Source organism: Dendropsophus ebraccatus, chromosome 7 (genome assembly GCF_027789765.1).
Source record: "Dendropsophus ebraccatus isolate aDenEbr1 chromosome 7, aDenEbr1.pat, whole genome shotgun sequence".
Classification (NCBI taxonomy): Eukaryota; Metazoa; Chordata; class Amphibia; order Anura; family Hylidae; genus Dendropsophus; species Dendropsophus ebraccatus.
This window is the reverse complement of record NC_091460.1, coordinates 94,017,145-94,037,444: the sequence shown is the minus strand read 5'-3', so window position 1 is coordinate 94,037,444 and position 20,300 is coordinate 94,017,145. Positions and strand designations below refer to the sequence as shown.

General features: G+C 46.0%; 1 protein-coding gene across 3 annotated transcripts in view; it reads right to left on the bottom strand.

Annotated features, from left to right (window-relative positions):
• The window catches only part of LOC138797578 (BTB/POZ domain-containing protein 2-like), a 550,827-nt gene that overhangs the window by 334,339 nt on the left and 196,188 nt on the right, over positions 1 to 20,300 (bottom strand). For all 3 annotated transcript variants that reach the window (XR_011363952.1, XM_069977918.1, XM_069977917.1), the window contains exon 3: positions 1,520 to 1,676. Coding sequence is in view for 2 of the 3 variants with exons in the window: in XM_069977918.1 (XP_069834019.1) it covers positions 1,520 to 1,676 (157 nt within the window). In the remaining variant the exon portion in view is untranslated. The remainder of the gene's footprint in view (positions 1 to 1,519; positions 1,677 to 20,300) is intronic.

The window sequence follows — 20,300 nt, the reverse complement described above, 5'->3', positions numbered from 1 at the left end:
TTCTGTAGAAAAGCTGTCTAGACATGTTTGCTCTTTAAGAGGTTAAACAAGGTGGATACATATGTATCTGTGTACATGACAGGGTGATTGTGATAAAAGCAGAAAGGGCTTGCCAGAGATGGTAACATTATTCAAGGGCCAGGACAAGAGCTGAAAGACCAGATCCAGCCAGGCCTTCTGTGACTTCAGAGGATGATGCATGAGGAGCTTGGATGAGTCAGGGGTGAAGCAAGCAATGCAAGCTGATGCCAGTACTATGATAACATTATATTAGAAAGTTATGTCTTGGAATGTTTTATTTTAAGGGAACGCAAAGATAAACTCTTCACCTAGGCGCTCTGCTTGCAGTACGTGTACACTGCTAAATGCAGTTTTCCAGTCCCGTGCTGGCAGGGGCGGATTAATTTTACCATAGGCCCCAGGCTGTTCACCAAGCCTGGGCCCCCCCACCCCACTGTAACTATGGCAGCACTAGCCTGGCGTTCATAGAACAGGATAGATAATGTCATGATGTCCTGATTTGTGCAAAATTGTCAATAAAAAAACAGTGATTTTTTGCAAATCATGGCAGAACTGTAGCCAGGAGACAATACACCACTGAAAGTATAGGTGTTTTTGGGTGGTCATGGGCCCCCCAGGAGCTCAGGGCCCCGGGCTGCCGCCCGAAACGCCCCTATTATAATCCACTACTGCGTGCTGGCAGTAAAAGGGAAATACAGATATACTGTATTTAAAGGGGTTATCAAGCGGTACAAAAACATGGCTACTTTCCCCCTACTGTTGTCTCCAGTTTGGGTGGGGTTTTGAAACTCAGTTCTATTGAAGTAAATGGAGCTTAATTGCAAACTGCACCTGAACTGGAGACAACAGTAGGGGGAAAAGTGGCCATGTTTTTGTAGCGCTGGATAACCCCTTTAATATTGCATTAAGTGCCCCACTCTGTTGTATAAAGTGTGTTATACAACCTGGCCACTGGCTAGCTTCTTCCGTTGTGAACAGTTAGTGACTTCACTAAATTGGGCTACAGAGGTTGGTGTAGGTCAGAAAGCTGATCTTACACGTTTCTGTAATCACTATTGCCTTTGTCAGGGAAGCTTTCAAATGACCAGTGTCCTCCTTTTATGCTCTGCTCTAAATGTCCATTGTGCTGGTTTCCCATTTTATCCACCTGGGTGTGTCAACAGGTGTGCCATCTCCAATTAATGTGTTCAACATCCTCCCAAGTCTCCATGTCCATTCTTGTTGACAACTGAGTTTTTGCAACAATTGCATGGGTGCATGGGTGTGCATTTACTCTGTTTGAGCTTATATTACTAATACATTGCAAATATGTTGTTGGAGTCATGTGTTATCATTATGTCTCTCTTAGTTCTGTTTTGTAGTTACGTTGTGTTTTATTTTAATCCATTTCCCTGATACCCCTTTACTGCATTGAACCAAGCCTTACACAGACAGAAGTGATCTTCTAATTACATACAGACTTAACCACTGGTTGTTAAATATACATTTTTGCACATACCTGAGTAAGTAACATGAAAGCATTGTCCGCACGAAGGTTCTTCTTCAGAAATTCTACGCAGTGTGCCTCTAGAGCTGGCACAGCATATTTCTTAGCTGTGTACAAAGTAGTCATGACAGTCTCTGGTCCAATCTGAACTTCATCAGAGTACAGGAACCTTAAAACAACATTTCTTCAAATTAGTTTTATTGCAGAAATAAAAATAAAGGACAAGCAACAATTCTTGGATTTAAGTAAAAGGGGTACTCAGGCAGAAATCTATTTTCTTTCAAATCAACTGGTTTCAGAAAGTTATAAATATTTGTAATTTACTTCTAACAAAAAATCTACAGTCTTCCAGTACTTATCAGCTGCTGTATGTCCTGCAGGGAGTGGGGTTTTCTTTTCAGTCTGACAAAGTGCTCTCTGCTAACATCTCTGTCTAAGGTACAAATCCACACACCGTATACGCACAGCGTATTTACTGCTGCGATACGCAGCAAATACGCAGCAGATTAGATCTAAATAACTGAACACAGCATCAAATCTGCACCATCAAATCTGCTGCGTATTTGCTGCGTATCTGCTGCGTATATGGTGTGTGTGTTTGTACCCTACGGCATATACACTGCGTATTTACTGCTGTGATACGCAGCAGATACGCAGCAGATTAGATCTAAATAACTGAACACAGTATCAAATCTGCTGCGTATCTGCTGCGTATACGCTGTGTGTGTTTGTACCCTAAGACAGGAACTGTCCAGAGCAGCAGCAAATCCCCATAGAAAAATCTCTCCTGCTCTGGACAGTTCCTGTCTCCAACAGAGATGTCAGCAGAGGGCACTGTGTCAGACTGAAAAGAAAACACCATTTCCTGCAGGACATATAGCAGCTGATAAGTATGGGAATACTTTAGATATTTAAATAGAAGTAAATTACAAATCTATATAGCTTTCTGAAACCAGTTGATCTGAAAGAAAAGGATATACGCCAGAGCACCGCTTTAACAAGGTCCAGATATAGAATGTCATTCTACAAATATGTGTTAGCTCTTAGCACCCTGCATTGAAGAGGACACGTAGTTAACATAAGAGAATTCACATAAAAAAGTTATACTTACTGATCCCCGTGCCCCTGCAGCACAACTTACCGCTCACGGACCACAGCCAGACTCCTTTAGCTTCTAATACTGTTACAACCTGGATCAGAGGCATTAGTCTGTATGTGGTGGTATTATTTGTTCCTTGTAATCTGGTACTGTTGGCATTATTAGTCTTAGTATGCTGGATTTGCCCATTAACAGTACGCTAGTAATAGAAGTGGTGATGGTGTGGTGGTACTATTTGCCCCTTGTATGCTGGTACTATTGGTCTTGGTTTACTGGATTTGGTCAGTAATACTATGGTGGTAATATACAAGATGACAAAATTTTCTCTTTATATACTGATGTTATTTACTGCAAGACTATTGTATTTAAAAAAAAGTCCCACCAATTGTAAAAAGGGCAGGCAGCCAGTCAGTCCCACCAATTGTAAAAACAGCAGGCACCCTACTCACCAGCACCAGCCGCAGTCCGGAACTCTGGGGAACGCCTCTCCATGTGCTCCGGCAGCCATCTTGACTTGGAGCATGCAGAGGGGCTGGGAGCGCCAGTCCGGATCTATCTGTACAGCAACGCACGATTGGGTCTATGGGCACCAAGGTTGGTCAGGTACTTCTGCCCCCCTGATCAGACCCCTAGCACTGCGCCTTCTTCTATGCCACCACCACTCCAGCACTCACAGATAGGCCCTTTACATACGCAGGAGGCCTGCAGGCAGCTGCATGGGGATAAGGGCCCTCTGATCTGCCATGGTTCGCGCACCCAGTGTCGCCACCACCTTCACAAGGGGACTCTCTCTTGCCTCCAGCAGAAGTGGGCCTGCTGGGAGCCTCATCCCCCGCCTAGTCCTCAGGCTCTTCATGGAGAAGCCTCCCTCCGCGTGCCAAAGCCGCAGTGGGCCAGACCCTGGCTCTCATCCACACTCTTATCTACTGCCCTGCCACCCAAAGGACTCAAGATGGCCCCCTTGGTCCAGGCAGACATTCCTCCTTCATTGGATTCTACTCTACTAAGAAACACTCACAATCAGCCCTCATCATGGCGCAAGGGCTGACGCTCCGGCTGTTTTCCACCTACTCCTCAGCAATGGATGAAAGAAGACCTGCATCTTTAGCTGATCTTAGAATTCTTATTCAGTCTCTGACCATGAGAAATTATATTTTCTTTCGGCCCCTCCCCCTCTGAACACAAAGCTCCCAGCACTCCCCCTCCCATATCTCAACCCCATACAGGGCACACTAAAGACATCTATGACAGCATCCCTGTAAAATCACTGCAGCTCTGATGAGGCATGCTACTTCAGTGTCAGTTTAACAGTATTGAATAGAAAACCTACAGCAGTTTACACTGACACCCATATATATATATATATATATATATATATATATATATATATAGTGCATAGAACACCTACAGCAGTTTACACTGACGCCAATACTGCTGCTCTGATGTATCCATACAACTTCAGTGTCAGTGTAAACTGCTGTAGGTGTTCTATTCAATACCATTACACTGATACTGAAGTAGTTTTGAATAGAACACCTACAGCAGTTTACACTGACACTGAAGTAGTATGAATGCGTCAAAGCTGCAGTATTCGTGTCAGTGTAAACTCCAACCATATATATAGTGCATAGAACTCCTACAGCAGTTTACACTGACACAAGCAGTATGGATGTATAAGAGCTGCAGTATTGGTTTCAGTGTAAACTGTTGTAGGTGTTCTGTTCAATACTATTACACTGACACGGAAGTAATATGGATGTATCATATATATTGCACACTATAACTCTATAAATTTATATTTACATATATATATATATATATATATATATATATATATAAATATATACACACACAAAGAAACAGTTATATACTAACATATATAAATTGAGCAATACATGTACATACATAGATTTCTCTCTATCTATACAGTGGTACCTTGGTTTAAGAGTAACTTGGTTTAAGAGCGTTTTGGTTTAAGAGCTCACAGTTTTTCAAAATTGTGACTTGGTTTAAGAGCATTGCTTTGGTTTAAGAGCTCCCTGTACTGGGTGGGAGCGAGCATGGAGGAGGGGCATGGTCTGCATAGCGTAGTCTACAGCACTGTACTGTGACACAGGAAGAACCTTCCAAATCATAGCAGATCCACTTCAGGCTGGAGCTTGCATCAGGGGACAGGACTGAGGAGGTAATCTCTTCATAGCTGTAACCCCTCTCTCCTCAGACAGAGTGCTACTATACAGTGCCCACATATGTCCTGCTCATTCCTTCCTGCTCCCTGCAGGCTCTGTCAGCCCTTGTGTTTCCCATCCTCTCCATTACTGTACAGTAACTTATAATATCACATATTCTGCTGTTTCTGAATGTTTGTTTCATCTGTTTTACATGTTATTCAGAATAATAAATCATTATTTCTATGATTTCTTATGGGAAAATTTGCTTTAGTTTAAGAGTGGATTTGGATTACAAGCACAGTCCCGGAACAAATTATGCTCGTAATCCAAGGCATCACTGTATAGTGGTACCTCGATTTAAGAGTAACTTGGATTAAGAGCACTTTGCAAGAAGAGCTCACAGTTTTCAACTTGGTTTTAGAGCATTGCTTTAGTTTAATAGCTCCCTGTTCTGGGTGGGAGGGGGTGTTGGGGAGCGGCATGGTCTGCAATAGCGGGGTCTGCAGTACTGTACTCTGACCCAGGAAGTCTCCCTCACCTTCCAAATCATAGCAGATACACTTCAGGTTGGGGCTTGCATCAGGGTACCAGACTGTGGAGGTAATCTCTTCATAGCTGCAACCCCTCTCTCCCCGAACATAGAGTGCTGCATTTATGTGCCCACATCTGCCCCGCTCCTGCCTTTATGCTCCCTGCAGTCTCTGTCAGCCCTTTTGTTTCCCATCCTCTCCATTCCTGCTATAATCTGCCTGCACTTACACTCAGCTATACACACTGCTGCTATAATGTGCCTGCACTCACACTCAGCCATTCACACTGCTGAATAAAATGCTTCTGTCACTGTCATCCTGCACAGCTCTGTGATTCTTACTTCCTGATTGGTCCATACTGAACACACACCCCTTCCTCATTGCTGTCATGTGACCACACAGTCCTCTAACAGCAGCCCTGCTTCTCTATTAAAGCCTGATGTACTACGCTACTTCATTATGGGGATCTGTCGTTCCATTCTGTATCTACAAACTGCTGCTGTTTTTCAGGTTTATGCACTTACTATACATTATACTCCACATGCTCATTACTATACTGTACAGTAACTTATAATATGACATATTCAGCTGTTTCTAAATGCTTGTTTCATTTAGTTTACTTGCTCAGAATTTTTTTTAAAAAATTATTTTTAGGGTGAGGAACGAATTGTCTGCATTTCTTAAGGGAAAATTTGTTTTGGTTTAAGAGTGATTTAGATTTCAAGTCTCAGAACAAATTATGAGTAAAATCCAAGGCACCACTGTATATGTCTATACACACTTTTGTATACACATATATACAGTGGTACCTTGGTTTAAGAGTAACTTTAAAGAGCATTGCTTTGGTTTAAGAGCTCCCTGTACTGTGTGGGAGGGGGAGAGGGGGAGAGGCATGGTCTGCATAGGTGGTCTACAGCTCTGTACCCTGACCCAGGAAGTCTCCCTCACCTTCCAAATCATGGCAGATCCATTTCCTTCCTACTTTATGCTGCCTACAGTTTCTGTCAGCCATTGTGTTTCCCATCTTCTCCATAACTGCTATGTGCCTGAACTTACACTCAGCTATACACACTGCTGTTATGTGTCTGCACTTACACTCAGCCATTCAAACTGCTGTATAGAAAAGTTTCTGTCACTGTCCTCCTGCACAGCTCTGTGATCATCCCTTCCTGATTGGTCCATGATGAACCCCTGTCATGCTGTCCACACAGTCCTCTGACAGCAGCCCTGCTTCTCTATTCTAGCCTCTTGTACTTGTACTACTGCACTATGGGGATCTGCTATAATATATAATATCACCAATCAGCTGTATCTCATTGTTTGTTTGTTTTTAAACTGTTTATTTTTAAAAATTTTCCTTTTTACAACCAAACAACTTAAAGCCACATAGTAGCCACATAAAATCCAGCGCATACATGAGCCATATAGAGAAAACATCAGAAAATTCTACATAAAACAATCTCTTTAGAAAAGAAAAACTTCAGCAGGCTACTCATCTGCAACCGATTCACAGTACGAACATCAGAAACCATAAGAACAAAAACTCTCAACCCGAGTCCATAAACTCACTCAGAGCAGTACAGACCTACAACAGACGAACCAAACAAGACAAGCCCCAAGAGAAATGCAAGCACAGTATAGGAACCTGAGGAAAAATGCGATGTAATAAGTCGCGGGTATGATACCAGTACATTAAAATTTTTAACTGATTTTCTTTATAGGACACACGAGTATGATTTAGCTGCTCTAGACCAGATAATACTCCAGATCTCAGAGGGCAACTCCCGTCCCAGATAGGATCCCCACATGGTCATATATTTATGTTTAGATGAAAGGGCTTCCACAGAGGGCGCTAGGAGATTGTATATATCAGAAATCAAACCCCTAGTAGACCTCGCACATTTACATAACCACTCAAAAGGAATAGGCTTGGAAACAGGCTCTGTCCCATGGAGATCCTCCAACCAACGAGCCATTACGACATAGTAAGGGTGTGCCTGAGGAGGGAGAGAGTATCCATCGCATAACTTGTCAAAAGGCGACCAATCTCCTCGGAAATATATCGACAACATCCGCTAGGTAAATGAGTTTAGCTGCTTGCCAGGGCCTAATCATGTCACCCTGCATACTGTCAGGAATATCAGGATTATATAGGATAGGAACAATGGGGTCCTGGAGGATCGCAATGGGAACAGCCGCCCAGCCTTAACCCACACATCTCTGGTGAGCTTCATAGGACCCAAAAGAGGAGGTCCGGGACAGCCTGTTATTGAAGACCATAGCAAAACATGGGTGGATTGGTGCTAGCCACAGTTTTTCTATCTCAAACCACCTTGAGAAGGCCTCAAGGGTCGTCCAGAAGGGGATTCTACGCAAATGAGTAGCTAAATAGTAACGGTATGAATCAGGAACCCCCAAACCCCCCCCCCCCCTAGAGGTCTTAGAGAGCATGACAGAGTTAGGGATCCTATGGCGGCCTTTATTCCATATAAACCGGAACAGGGTAGACTGAACACTCTTAAGGGCAGATCTAGCAACAAGAATCGTAAGGGTCTCCATGTGATACAGTATCTTAGGTAATATGGACATTTTCACCGCCGTAATCCTACCAAGTAAAGAGAGAGGTAAGGATGCCCATTAAGTAACAAGGCCCGCAACTTCCTTAAAAAGAGGAAGAAAGTTAGTCTTTTATAAAGTAACAAAGTAAGCTGTGATGTTTGTCCCTAAATATCTAATCGATTTATCCCGCCAAGTGAATAGTAACAAAGTAAGCTGTGATGTTTGTCCCTAAATATCTAATCGATTTATCCCGCCAAGTGAATAGTGTATGTTTGTTTAAGGTTCTCTACAACCGCTGCAGGTAGGTCAATTGGGAGGGCTTCTGTTTTTGTCTGGTTAACCTTATAGCCCGACAGTTTCCCATATCGATCAAGAATCTTATAGAGGTTAGGGAGGGAGACGTGGGGGTTACGCAGGGTCAAAAGTATATAGTCAGCGAACAGGAATAACTTAAATTCCCGGTCACGTACTAAGATCCCCTGAATATCCGCACATAACCTAATCTGAGCCACTAACGGCTCTATGCATAAGTCAAAAAGAAGGGGGGAAAGGGGGCACCCCTGCCGAGTCCCATTTCTGATGGCCAATCTAGTAGAGACCGCGTGTGGGAGACGCACCATCGTCTCACGATTAGAATATAGTGCATTAATGGCCGTTAAAAAAGGCCCCAAAATACCAAAGGCTGTCAAAGTAGCTTGTAGAAAAGGCCAACTCAGCCTATCGAAGGCCTTCTCTGCATCGAGTCCCAAAAGGAGGCCCGATGATCTAGTCTTATGAAGGACCTCTATGATATCGATGGTGCGTCTGGTATTATCTCCCGCTTGCCTTGAGGACACAAAACCTACTTGGTCCTTATGAATTAGGGTCGGCAGGAGGACCCCCAACCTATTTGCTAACAATTTAGTAAAAATCTTTAGGTCAGCATTAAGCAGTGAGATAGGCCTATAGCTACCACACTCTGCTGGGTCCTTCCCAGGTTTGGGCACTACCGTTAGAAAAGATTCCAACATTGTGCGGGGTATAGGAGAACCAAACAAAAAGGAATTGTATAAGGGTAACAGATGGGGGGACAGCTCAGTCACCAGCGTCTTATATTAAGTGTACGGCAACCCGCCAGGTCCAGGGGCCTTACCATTCGGCAACTCCTTCAGCACTTCCGAAAGCTCCTCAAGGGAGATAGGAGAATTAAGTTCTGTGAGTGTTGGCCGCTGATAGGACTGCAAGAACTGAGCAAGACATTACTGTATGGTTTAAGGATTTGATGGTAATTCAGAGGGAAGGGAATATAAACTAGTGTAATAGTCAGCAAATAGAGTCGCTATATGATCGGGGGCATAATGCAAACATCCAGTTTGATCTTTCACCGCCTGGGGAGACGCTTGAATTTTAGCATCTCGTAATTGTGAATCAAGTAAGGTGTGGGCTTAGCTTTTTCATAATATTTATGTCTGGTATAATACTAGCAATTTGTCCACATGAAGTACCATCATATCCTTTAACTGGGAACGCACGTCCACTAACTTTCGCAACACAGAAACAGAGGGTGAGGATGCCAGAGTACACTCCAACTCCCGCATCCGGGCCAACAACTCCACGGGCATCCTTCTTCAATTTAGAGGATAGAGATATGCAATGCCCCCTAATAACCGATTTGTGGGCTTCCCAGAGAACTGAAAGGGACGAGACACTCCCCTCATTTTCCGTGAAATAATTATGGATACACTGTTTTAGGGAATCTAAGTGAGCTGGATTTTTCACTAGAAACAGTGAGTGGACAGTCTTTAGCTATTAGGATAGCAACCCCTCCTTTTTTATCCTCTCTAAAGGCCGAATAAGTTGTAGGAAATAGATGTTTAATAAAATTAAAAGAACCTGAGCCGTCATAGTGCGTCTCCTGAACATACACAATATCCGCTTGGGACGCCTTTAACTCTTTCAGCAAAAGTCGACGCTTACGGTTTGAATTCAAACCCTTAACATTGATTGTTAGGAAACGCACCATGACCGTTCATTAGGGTAAAGGATACCAGCGTGATACTGTAGGTTAAAGGGGAAAGGCGCAAACTCAAACCTTAACGTCTCAAGACCTTCTCGAGGTGAGTGTACCCATAGGAAGACTTGCCCTAGAGCGCTACGATACCCCTGGTCAAGGCTGAAAAAAAACCCGCAGCAGGTGAGGGAGAGACAATTAGGAGGACACATTAGGGTAAGGGCCCTATTCCACCGGACGATTATCGTTTGCATAATCGATAACGATTAACGATCTCAAACAACCGCTATTGCGAAAGACCTGAAAACGTCCACTCATTTCCATGGAACGATAATCATTACTTATGATCGTAATTGCGATAGTTTTTCTTCGCTATTTATTCGCTATTGCGTTCGTATCTATTGCGAACGACCGAACAATGTCTTATTCAATGCGAACGATTTGCAAACGGGCAACGATAAAAATAGGTCCAGGTCTTATAAAGCGATCAACGATTTCTCGTTCGGTCGTTAATTGTTAACTGCATTTCAACCGAACGATTATCGTTTAGATTCGAACGATTTAACGATAATCTGAACGATAATCGTCCGGTGGAATAGGGCCCTTTTAAAGCGATCAACGATTTCTCGTTCGGTCGTTAATCGTTAACTTCATTTCAACCGAAATATCATTTAGATTCAAACGATTTAACGATAATCTGAATGATAATCTTCCGGTGGAATAGGGCCCTAACACACGAAGACAACAAAGACCAACATGAAACAATGACCACAAAGAATCCATCTATATAGCTGTAGGGATGGATAAGTGCATCCATCAATACTCCACCCACAGCTCCCGCTAGGGAAAGTATAACACGAGAGCAGATTATAGACCAAATGAAGAAAAAAAGAAAGGACAAGAAGAACCAGAGCAAGAAAAAAAAAGAGAGGAGAGAACAAATATAGATTCCACTGCTCAGAAAGAGGCTAGAAAAGGGAGGCAGAGGTAGAATATAACAATCCTCCCCGAGGCCTGCAGGCATACATCGAAGAGACATAACAGTCCCTAGCAGTAGGGGGGAAAGTCGGGTCAGCGTTAGCAGTAACATCAAATTAACCATCAAAAACAGTGGCGCCAGGGGAACGCCCAGAAAAAAGCATAATAAACTGGAGGTTATAACTGGGGAAGACAGTGAAAAGCAATATGCAAACACTCATTAGTGAACCGTAAATAGGAAGAAAAACATTGAATTGTGTCCCAATAGGAAACACTACATAAAGCCGTTTCCAACTAGGCCCGGTACACCGGGACACCGAAAGTCCTGTTGGTTGGGTCCTCTTGCGTCGAGGTCGAACTTGAGACCAGACTGGAGGCGGTGGAGGAGGGAAAGGAACCATTTCCCAGTGGGGTAAATCAGGAACTGCCAGCTCCAGGGTTTCACAGGAACTCTGAAGGTCAGCGGCGTATCGGAGAGTGACAGAGCGACAATTTTTACAAGCTATGAGACTAGATGGGAATCCCCAACGATAGGGGATATTAGAGTCTCTGAGCAACTGTAGGAGTGGCCGTAACAATCGTCTCTTCTGTAAAGTGACCCACGACAGGTCAGGCATCAATTGTACCACTGCATCCGCATACTCAATACGATCCAGTCCTCTCGCTTTCGCCATTATGGCCTCCTTCAGGGCATAATCGGTAATGCAGCAGATAATATCTCGCGGTTGTGATGATCTATCCTTAGGTCTCAAAGCTCTATGGGCGCGGTCCATCTTTATCACATGGTCTGCAGGGGTCGCAAGGATGTCATTAAAGATAGTCGTAAAGGTAGCCTGCACATCCTCCTCACCCTCTGCCTCAGGCACACCCCGCACTCGAATGTCTGCGCCCCCGGTTATCCAGATCTTCTAGGTGGCTGGTAATCGCATAAGGCTTCATGCTGAGCCACAAAAGTAGTATGCAAGTCAGCTACATAGGCCCGAGTAGCATTATGCTCTTCTTCAATGCTGTCAACTTTCTGTGCAATATGTTGTAAGTCCTTGTGGTCCGCTGTTATCTCAGACCTGCATGCACGCATTTCTTGGATAAGAGACTTAAAATCGTCTTTGGTAGGCATATTATGTGGGCCATCTCCTGGGTCCTGCAAAAACCAGTGTGGCATAGGAGAGAGGGGCCTGCCCGGGGTCCTCCCGATGCACCCTATTCTGCCCATCTGACCTGCGAGAGTCCCGACTGTTGTGAGAGTGCGCTGGGGATGAAGAGGGAGAGCCTGGATTACGGCGCTCCCCCAGCGGAGCTCTGAGGTATGCGGCTGCTCACTCCAACATCCGGTCACGTCCCCCCTCATTGTTTGTTTCACCTGTTCCACATGTTATTCAGAATAAAAAAATAATTTTGGGTGTGTGGAACCAATTGTCTGCCCATCAGTTTCATCCTCTTTAACCCGACGGAGTGACAGATCGGCGCAGTCCTGGGGAAGCCGATGCCGCGGACTGCTTTTTGAACCGCAACCCGGTTTCCGTGTACGGCGCTGTTCTATGCACGGGTCCCGGGCCGGAGCTAAAGCCCCCGCCCCTGTATGACGCGGCTCTATTGATTCTTATGAAGCCGCGTCATAGAGGGGAGAAAATTCCCTCCCATTGGGGGCGGAGCGGGGTGGCCAGCCTCCTGTGCTTCAAAAAAAGAACCGTGGCACCGGCTTCCCCGTGACGGCGCCGATCTGTCCCTCCGTCAGATTAAAGAGGATGTACCTGATGAGGATGTACATCCTCTTTAACAGTGGATTTGGATTACAAGTATAGTACCGGAACGCACTATGCTCATAATCAAAGACAAAACTGTACATGTAGTTTACACTGCACTCCAGTATGCAGACTGTGACACAAGGGGAAGGTAACATTCAGAGAATAGGTGGGACAAAGAGGAAGGCTGGACAAGGAGATGTATTAGGAACTCTGCTAACGAAACCATGCATGTTACATCACAAGTTGCATCTGCATTTCATTTCTACTACACTAACCTATATAATTTACCTTATACTGCGGCCTCAACACCTGAACCCCCCCCCCCCTTCCCACCCACCTATTGCAATGAGACTGTCGAGTGAAGCCATAGTGAATCGAAAGGAACCCTTTGTGGCACATGAACTTGTGTATGCAATTTCACAGCTCTCAAGGGGAAAGAGTCCAGGTCCGGATGGCCTGACCACTCAGTTCTATAAATCCTTTCAAGAATCCTTAGCCCTTCTAATGCTCATAGCTTTTAATTCCATCTCTGACGTAACTCCCTTCTCCTTTTCTGCAACACGCCAAAAGAGCCCAGCAAGGCAGGGATCCCCAACAATGTGGGAGTTATCGTCCAAAAAAACAAAACCCAGCAAGGATCCCCAGCAATGTGGTAGTTATCGGAAGCCTGCGAAAAACATTCTCAAGACCCTAGACATATTTCATTATGCGCAGTCTCATAAAGAGCCTCTGATGATACTCTCCTTGGACGCAGAGAAGGCTTTTGATAGAAACTATTGGAACTCCCTGGCACAAACCCTACAGCGGATAGGCATAGCCCCTTCCTTCCTGTCTAGAATCCTTGCCCTATATCAGAACCCTTCAGCCCAGTTAATCATCAATGGTACTTGATATGCCCCTTTCTCTATATTTAATGGGACAAGGCAGGGCTATCCCTTATCCTCCCTCTTATATGTTTTGATAATGGAAAATTTAATGACAGTCATCTGCTCCTTTCCCGACATACGGTAATTTGTATTGGGAACTGCAAGTTTAAGCGCTCTGCTTTTGTGGATGATCTTTTGGTCTATATTACACATCCGCATATTTTCCTCCCTTCCCTTATGGCCCAGTTACCAGAGGATCAGACAGGAGACTCTCTCACGTTCTAATGATGTGAGCGGGGTTGGTTTACCCTCCTGCCGCCTGTAATATCTAGCCTGTGTCCATACTCTGGTTCTGGACTTGTTGCACTGGACTACTTCGAAACTCTGGGGGTGGTTGGCACAAGCCCAATGCCCAAGACTTCTATCCACTCTTCCCTGGACGTGGTCTCCTTCCCTGCATGACCATACCCCCCTTGTCCTATACCACTAGTCACACGCTAGCGTCCCTACTAGTAATGTGCGAGTACTAAAATGCTCAGATGCTCTTTACGAGAGACGAATATTTCCCGATACTCGGGTGCTCAATTCGAGTAACGAACCCCATTGAAGTCAATGGGAAGCTGGAGCATTTTTGCAGGGGACCCAAGCTCGGCACAGGGAAGGTTGTGTGAAAACCTGTCAACCTCAAAAAATGATGGAAACACCACGGAAATGGACAGGAAGCAGCAGGGGCAGCATGCATGGATGCCTCTGAGGCTGCCTAATCGCACCATTATGCCAAATTATGGGCAACAGTATGGCAGTGATCACACAGTGAAGGATTCAAACAGAGGTAGCATTTGAACCACCCAAAAACTTAGCCTGACACAGCACGGCAGTGAGGACACAGAGAACCATTAAAAGTGAGGTAGCAAGTGAGCCTCCCAAAAATTATGCCAGACACAGCAAGGCGGTGATGACAGAGTGACCGAGGTAGAAGCGGTAGCAGGTGAGCCTGCCAAAAATTATGCCACACACAGCATGGCAGTGAGGACAGAGTGACCCAGGTAGAAGTGGTAGCAGGTGAGCCTCCCAAAAATTATGCCAGACACAGTATGGCAGTGATGAAAGAGTGACCCCGGTAGAAGCGGTAGCAGTTAGGCCTCTAAAAAAACTATGCCAGACACAGCATGGCGGTGATGACCCAGGTAGAAGCAGTAGCAGGTGAGCCTCTCAAAAAATTATGCCAGACACAGCATGGCGGTAGAAGAATTGGCTGTTGGCTGAGAATTGAATGAGGAGGAGTAGAGGATATACAAAGAATCCTCAAGTTGAGCTGCTTTCTCTGGGTGGACGGTTGAATTGAGGTGAAATGCAGGCTTTGTTCATTCTTATAAAACGTCAGCCTGTCAGCTGACAGGCGGGTGGGCTTATCAATAAGGAAGCTACCAGCTGCACTGAAGACCCGCTCTGACAACACACTAGCAGTAGGGCAGCCCAGCACCTCAAAGGCGTAAAACGCAAGTAAGGGCCACGTATCCAGCTTTGCAACCCAGTAGTTATATGTTGCAGAGTGATCGGGAAGGACGTTGGTATGGTCAGCAAGGTACTGCCTCACCCCCTACTCTGTCAAGACTCGGGACGGGTGACATAGTCTTGCTCGGGTGCCATGAAACTGTCAAAGGCCTTGGAGAGTGTTCCCCTGCCCCTTGACAAGTTGCCTGCTCCACCCCTCCTCTCCCCCGCTTTTGGCCCACAGAACTACGTCCTCTGGAATTAGTGGTGTCAGATGAAAAGTAAATTTTCAGCTTCTGCACTAGGGCCTGTTGATATTGATTCACTCTCATACTGCGTACCTTGGCGGGAATGAGAGTGGAAAAGTCCAAGGGTCAAGGAGGGTGAACACCCAGTAATCGGTGTTGTCAAAAAAAATTTTAACCCGAGGTTCACAGGAAAGACAGCCTAACAAAGTCAGCCATGTGCGCCAGGGTCCCAACATGCAAGAATTCTCTCTTCTCAATAGGCTGACTCTCAATTTCCTCCTCCTCCTCCACCAATTCCTCCTCTTCAGGCCATAAACACTCAAGAGCTAAGGATTGAGCATGGGTACCCTCTTCAGCCACGGCAGCAGGGTGTGACTTGCAGTAACTGAACGGCCTTGGTTCCACTGAGCAGGGTGTTTAGCACTCATATGCCTGCGCATGCTGGTAGTGGTTAGGCTGGTAGTGGTGGCTCCCCTGCTAAACCTGGCATGGCACAGGTTGCACACTACAGTCCGTTGGTCATCTACACTTAAAGAACCTCCAGACTAGCAAACATTTAGGCCTGGCCACGGGAGTTTGACTCCGTGAAACAGTTGCTGATCTACTTGCTTTGGCCCTGCTTCTCCCTCTGCCCACCCCTCTTCCTCTTCCAACCGGTCCTGTGACTGACCTTGCTTCCCCCTTAGAAGCTAAGTGGAAGTGCTGCCATATAGTGTATGCCACCCTCTTACACAGGGTAATTAGCAGTGAGCTTGGATATGGCTGCACTGAGAAATGAAGAAATAAGAAAATATACTGGTCACACTAATTTTTGGAGGTTGTCAAATACATACAATCTGTGGGTAACTGTTGCTATATACTGTATGCCATGCCACCCTCTAATGGTGCGTTTACACAGAGAGATTTATCTGACAGATTTTGGAAGCCAAAGCCAGGAATGGATTTAAAAAGAAGATAATGTCAGATAAATCTGTCTGTGTAAACGCACCATTACACAGGGCAATTAGCAGTGAGCTTGGATATGACTGCACGAAGAAATGAAAAAATAAGAAAATATACTGGTCAGACTACTTTTTGGAAGTTGTCGTATAGTCTGTGTGTAAGTGGTGGTATATGGTGTATGCCACCTGTTATACAGGACAATGAACAGTGAGGTTCTATGCAGCTGTACTACAAATCACAGCAATACAATATACAACAGCAGCAGTACCAGCCACAAAAAAATATAATAGTACTGAGGACTGCAAGCAGCCGATCACCACAGTGTGCTGCTAAAATCGTTTTAGCTGCACTGCAAGTCCCAGACAGCAGTCTGGAGTAATAAAAATAAAATAAAGATTTTAAGCCCTTAAAAGGGTTGTTGGGGTGTGGCCTGGCAATGGTGGCGTGCGGAAGGTGAAGCGTGAGCTCCCGCAGTAGACCCTAATTCACCGTATGTTTTCCTTCGGAGAGAAATTTGTGATGCCCGAAAGGAGGAAAAACGGTTGCCACTGCAGTGCCGCCCGCTATTACTTCAACTCGATCTATAGCCAGGATGTTGACTGTGCAAGCTCGGAGGAGCTCGCTGCCGCTTGCAGGAAATGTTTTGCAGACGCGTTCTCTGGGACAGCTGCGTCCGTCTTTGGGACCTGAGGCGACTTTTCATGGATCTCCTGAGCATATGAGGAGGTGCGCGACGAACAGACCTGCTGCCCCTGTGGTAACAGCAAGGACACCAGAAGCCACCGGAGCCCAGACAGATGAGTTCTCCAAGGGGAAGGTGGACCAGGAGAGAGCGGACCCATTCAGTGAGCTCCCGGAGAGTGCGGACGGCATGAATAAGGTAGCTAATACCGACCAGCAAAAACCACAAGGTATAGCCAAGGTAACGGGAACTGGTTGGAGAGCTGAGGGGGGCGCGGGGCTGGTGGAGTGTGGCAGTGGTGGAGGCCAGGGAGGACTTCATTGTGGAGATGCGGTTATGGAGACATACTCCTCACAGGAGGTCTGGTGTGAGGCGGTTGAGGAATTCTGCGATGTTGCTATGAAGGGGCCCAGAAGTGTATCACAAATGCAGACGCTGGGAGCCGAGGGGCCTGAGCAGACTGAGGTACGTGAAGGAGCTACGGGAGGCTGGGGAGAGGTAAGAAGGCCCAGTGAGGGCTTGGACAAGAGGGGGGTGTGTCCTATAAAAATACAAGGAAGCACCCAGGCCTGAACTGCCAGCGGTCAGATATACTGGTGGCCCCAGTAAATGTGGAGTATATATCCTCAGCTATGACCCCTGGAAGGATAAGCAACCCCACTCCCCTAAACAACACTGAGCACCAAGTTGGAGAGACAATACGTATAAATAACTCTGAATCAGTAGATGTGTTGGCAGATTTGAGAGCGCACATTAGGGCCATACAGACTAGAGACGATATGGAGAATTATGTTAAACGTCTTGAAATGGTATACAAAGCAGAAATAGACTCCGTGCGGTCAGAATTGCACAATATGGATGAGAGGGTGGAGGCCGATAGAGGCGCTGTGCAAACACTGTCGTCACAGATGGAGGCCCAGCAGGTGCAGCTGGATTTTCACACATTTCAGCTTAAAGCGTAACTATAAAATATTTTGACCATTCAGTTTTAGTTAGCTTAGGTCATTATAAGAATTTTTGAAATATACATTAATAACCTAAAATGTTTTTCAAATACATAAGGCTAATTGTCCCCTCAAAGCTCTCTTTGCCTCTTGAGTGATTTCTGCATTCCTGCTGGACACGCCCCTCCCTGGAGATCCCTCTGACAGGAGGATCAGATAACAGCCCTGACACTGAGAGAAACAAACAAAACCTCCTCCCCCCTCTCCTAGCAGCACATTCTCCCCCCTCCCCTCACAGAGGTGACTAAGCAGAGCTGAGGGTGTTGTGTGTGAGGAGCAGCACAGGGAAAGAGCTGGATGGAGGCACAAGGGTATCCACTGCTTTACCCAAGGGGGACATGCCAGCCATGACTCCAATGTACTGCATTAGGGAGAGTGGGTGAGTCACTGAGGGAAGGACTACAAGTCCCAGAACAGCACAGCTGTAGTCCTTCCATAGTACATATAACATTCACTATCAGATGTCTGCAGCATGTGCCCCCACCTCCATGGCTGATATTATCCTACAGCGTTATGAGAGCAGATGACAGTATCTAATCCCACTGTGTGTGATACCATCTGCCGGGGCTCTGTATCTAATCTTACATTGTGATACTGTATGCAGGGCCGTCTTACCCATTGGGCATGGTAGGCGGCTGCCCGGGGGCCCTTGCGTCCTAGGGGGCCCCTGCACGACCGGATTGGTAATCTGGTCTGTGGGCCGGCAGTCCGGCTATTAACTTGGGTCGGTGCCTGGCACCGCAAATCCTCCTGCTTTCTCACTGACAGAGCCAGGGAGCCAGCCATTGGCTCCCGGCCCTGTCAGTCACTCTTGTGACGGGAGGTAGCAATTATACCTCCGGCCACTAGAGGCTGCTCTCTCCCGTGCTGGCTCCTCAGTGCATAAGCGACCAATCCAGCTGCAGCCCACAAACAGTGATGTCGGCTGGACGATCAGGAGGAGTAGGGGGATGTAATGCAATAGAACAAGGTAAGTATGCTGCGACTGGAAAGTTATCTGCTGCTACTCTGCACTGTGCAGCCAGGGTATATTCACTGCATTAGGGCTAATGGCAGATTGCTCTGCACAGCGTTCTGCCATATACTGTAGAGGCCAGACTGTCTGTGTGTCAGCTGGAGGGAGAGGGGCAGTGTGCAGGGAGCTAATCTCCTCTATGTGTGTGTAGTATGCATGCAAATGTGTATACTGTGTATATATACACTCACCGGCCACTTTATTAGGTACACCATGCTAGTAACGGGTTGGACCCCCTTTTGCCTTCAGAACTGCCTCAATTCTTCGTGGCATAGATTTAACAAGGTGCTGGAAGCATTCTTTAGAGATTTTGGTCCATATTGACATGATGGCATCACACAGTTGCCGCAGATTTGTCGGCTGCACATCCATGATGCGAATCTCCCGTTCCACCACATCCCAAAGATGCTCTATTGGATTGAGATAAGGTTACTGTGGAGGCCATTTGAGTACAGTGAACTCATTGTCATGTTCAAGAAACCAGTCTGAGATGATTCTAGCTGTATGACATGGCGCATTATCCTGCTGAAAGTAGCCATCAGATTTTGGGTACATTGTGGTCATAAAGGGATGGACATGGTCAGCAACAATACTCAGGTAGGCTGTGGCGTTGCAACGATGCTCAATTGGTACCAAGGGGCCCAAAGAGTGCCAAGAAAATATTCCCCACACCATGACACCACCACCACCAGCCTGAACCGTTGATACAAGGCAGGATGGATCCATGCTTTCATGTTGTTGACCACAAATTCTGACCCTACCATCCGAATGTCGCAGCAGAAATCGAGACTCATCAGACCAGGCAACGTTTTTCCAATCTTCTACTGTCCAATTTCGATGAGCTTGTGCAAATTGTAGCCTCTGTTTCCTGTTCTTAGCTGAAAGGAGTGGCATCCGGTGTGGTCTTCTGCTGCTGTAGCCCATCTGCCTCAAAGTTTGACGTACTGTGCGTTCAGAGATGCTCTTCTGCCTACCTTGGTTGTAACGCTTGGCTATTCGAGTCACTGTTGCCTTTCTATCAGCTCGAACCAGTCTGCCCATTCTCCTCTGACCTCTGGCATCAACAAGGCATTTGCGCCCACAGAACTGCCGCTCACTGGATGTTTTTTCTTTTTCGGACCATTCTCTGTAAACCCTAAAGATGGTTGTGCGTGAAAATCCCAGTAGATCAGCAGTTTCTGAAATACTCAGACCAGCCCTTCTGGCACCAACAACCATGCCACGTTCAAAGGCACTCAAATCACCTTTCTTCCCCATACTGATGCTCGGTTTGAACTGCAGGAGATTGTCTTGACCATGTCTACATGCCTAAATGCACTGAGTTGCCGCCATGTGATTGGCTGATTAGAAATTAAGTGGTAACGTGCAGTTGGACAGGTGTAGCTAATAAAGTGGCCGGTGAGTGTATACATCATGTATACGTGAGAGGATATTTGCATACATTTTCACCTGGTTAGTGGTTCTGCTAGC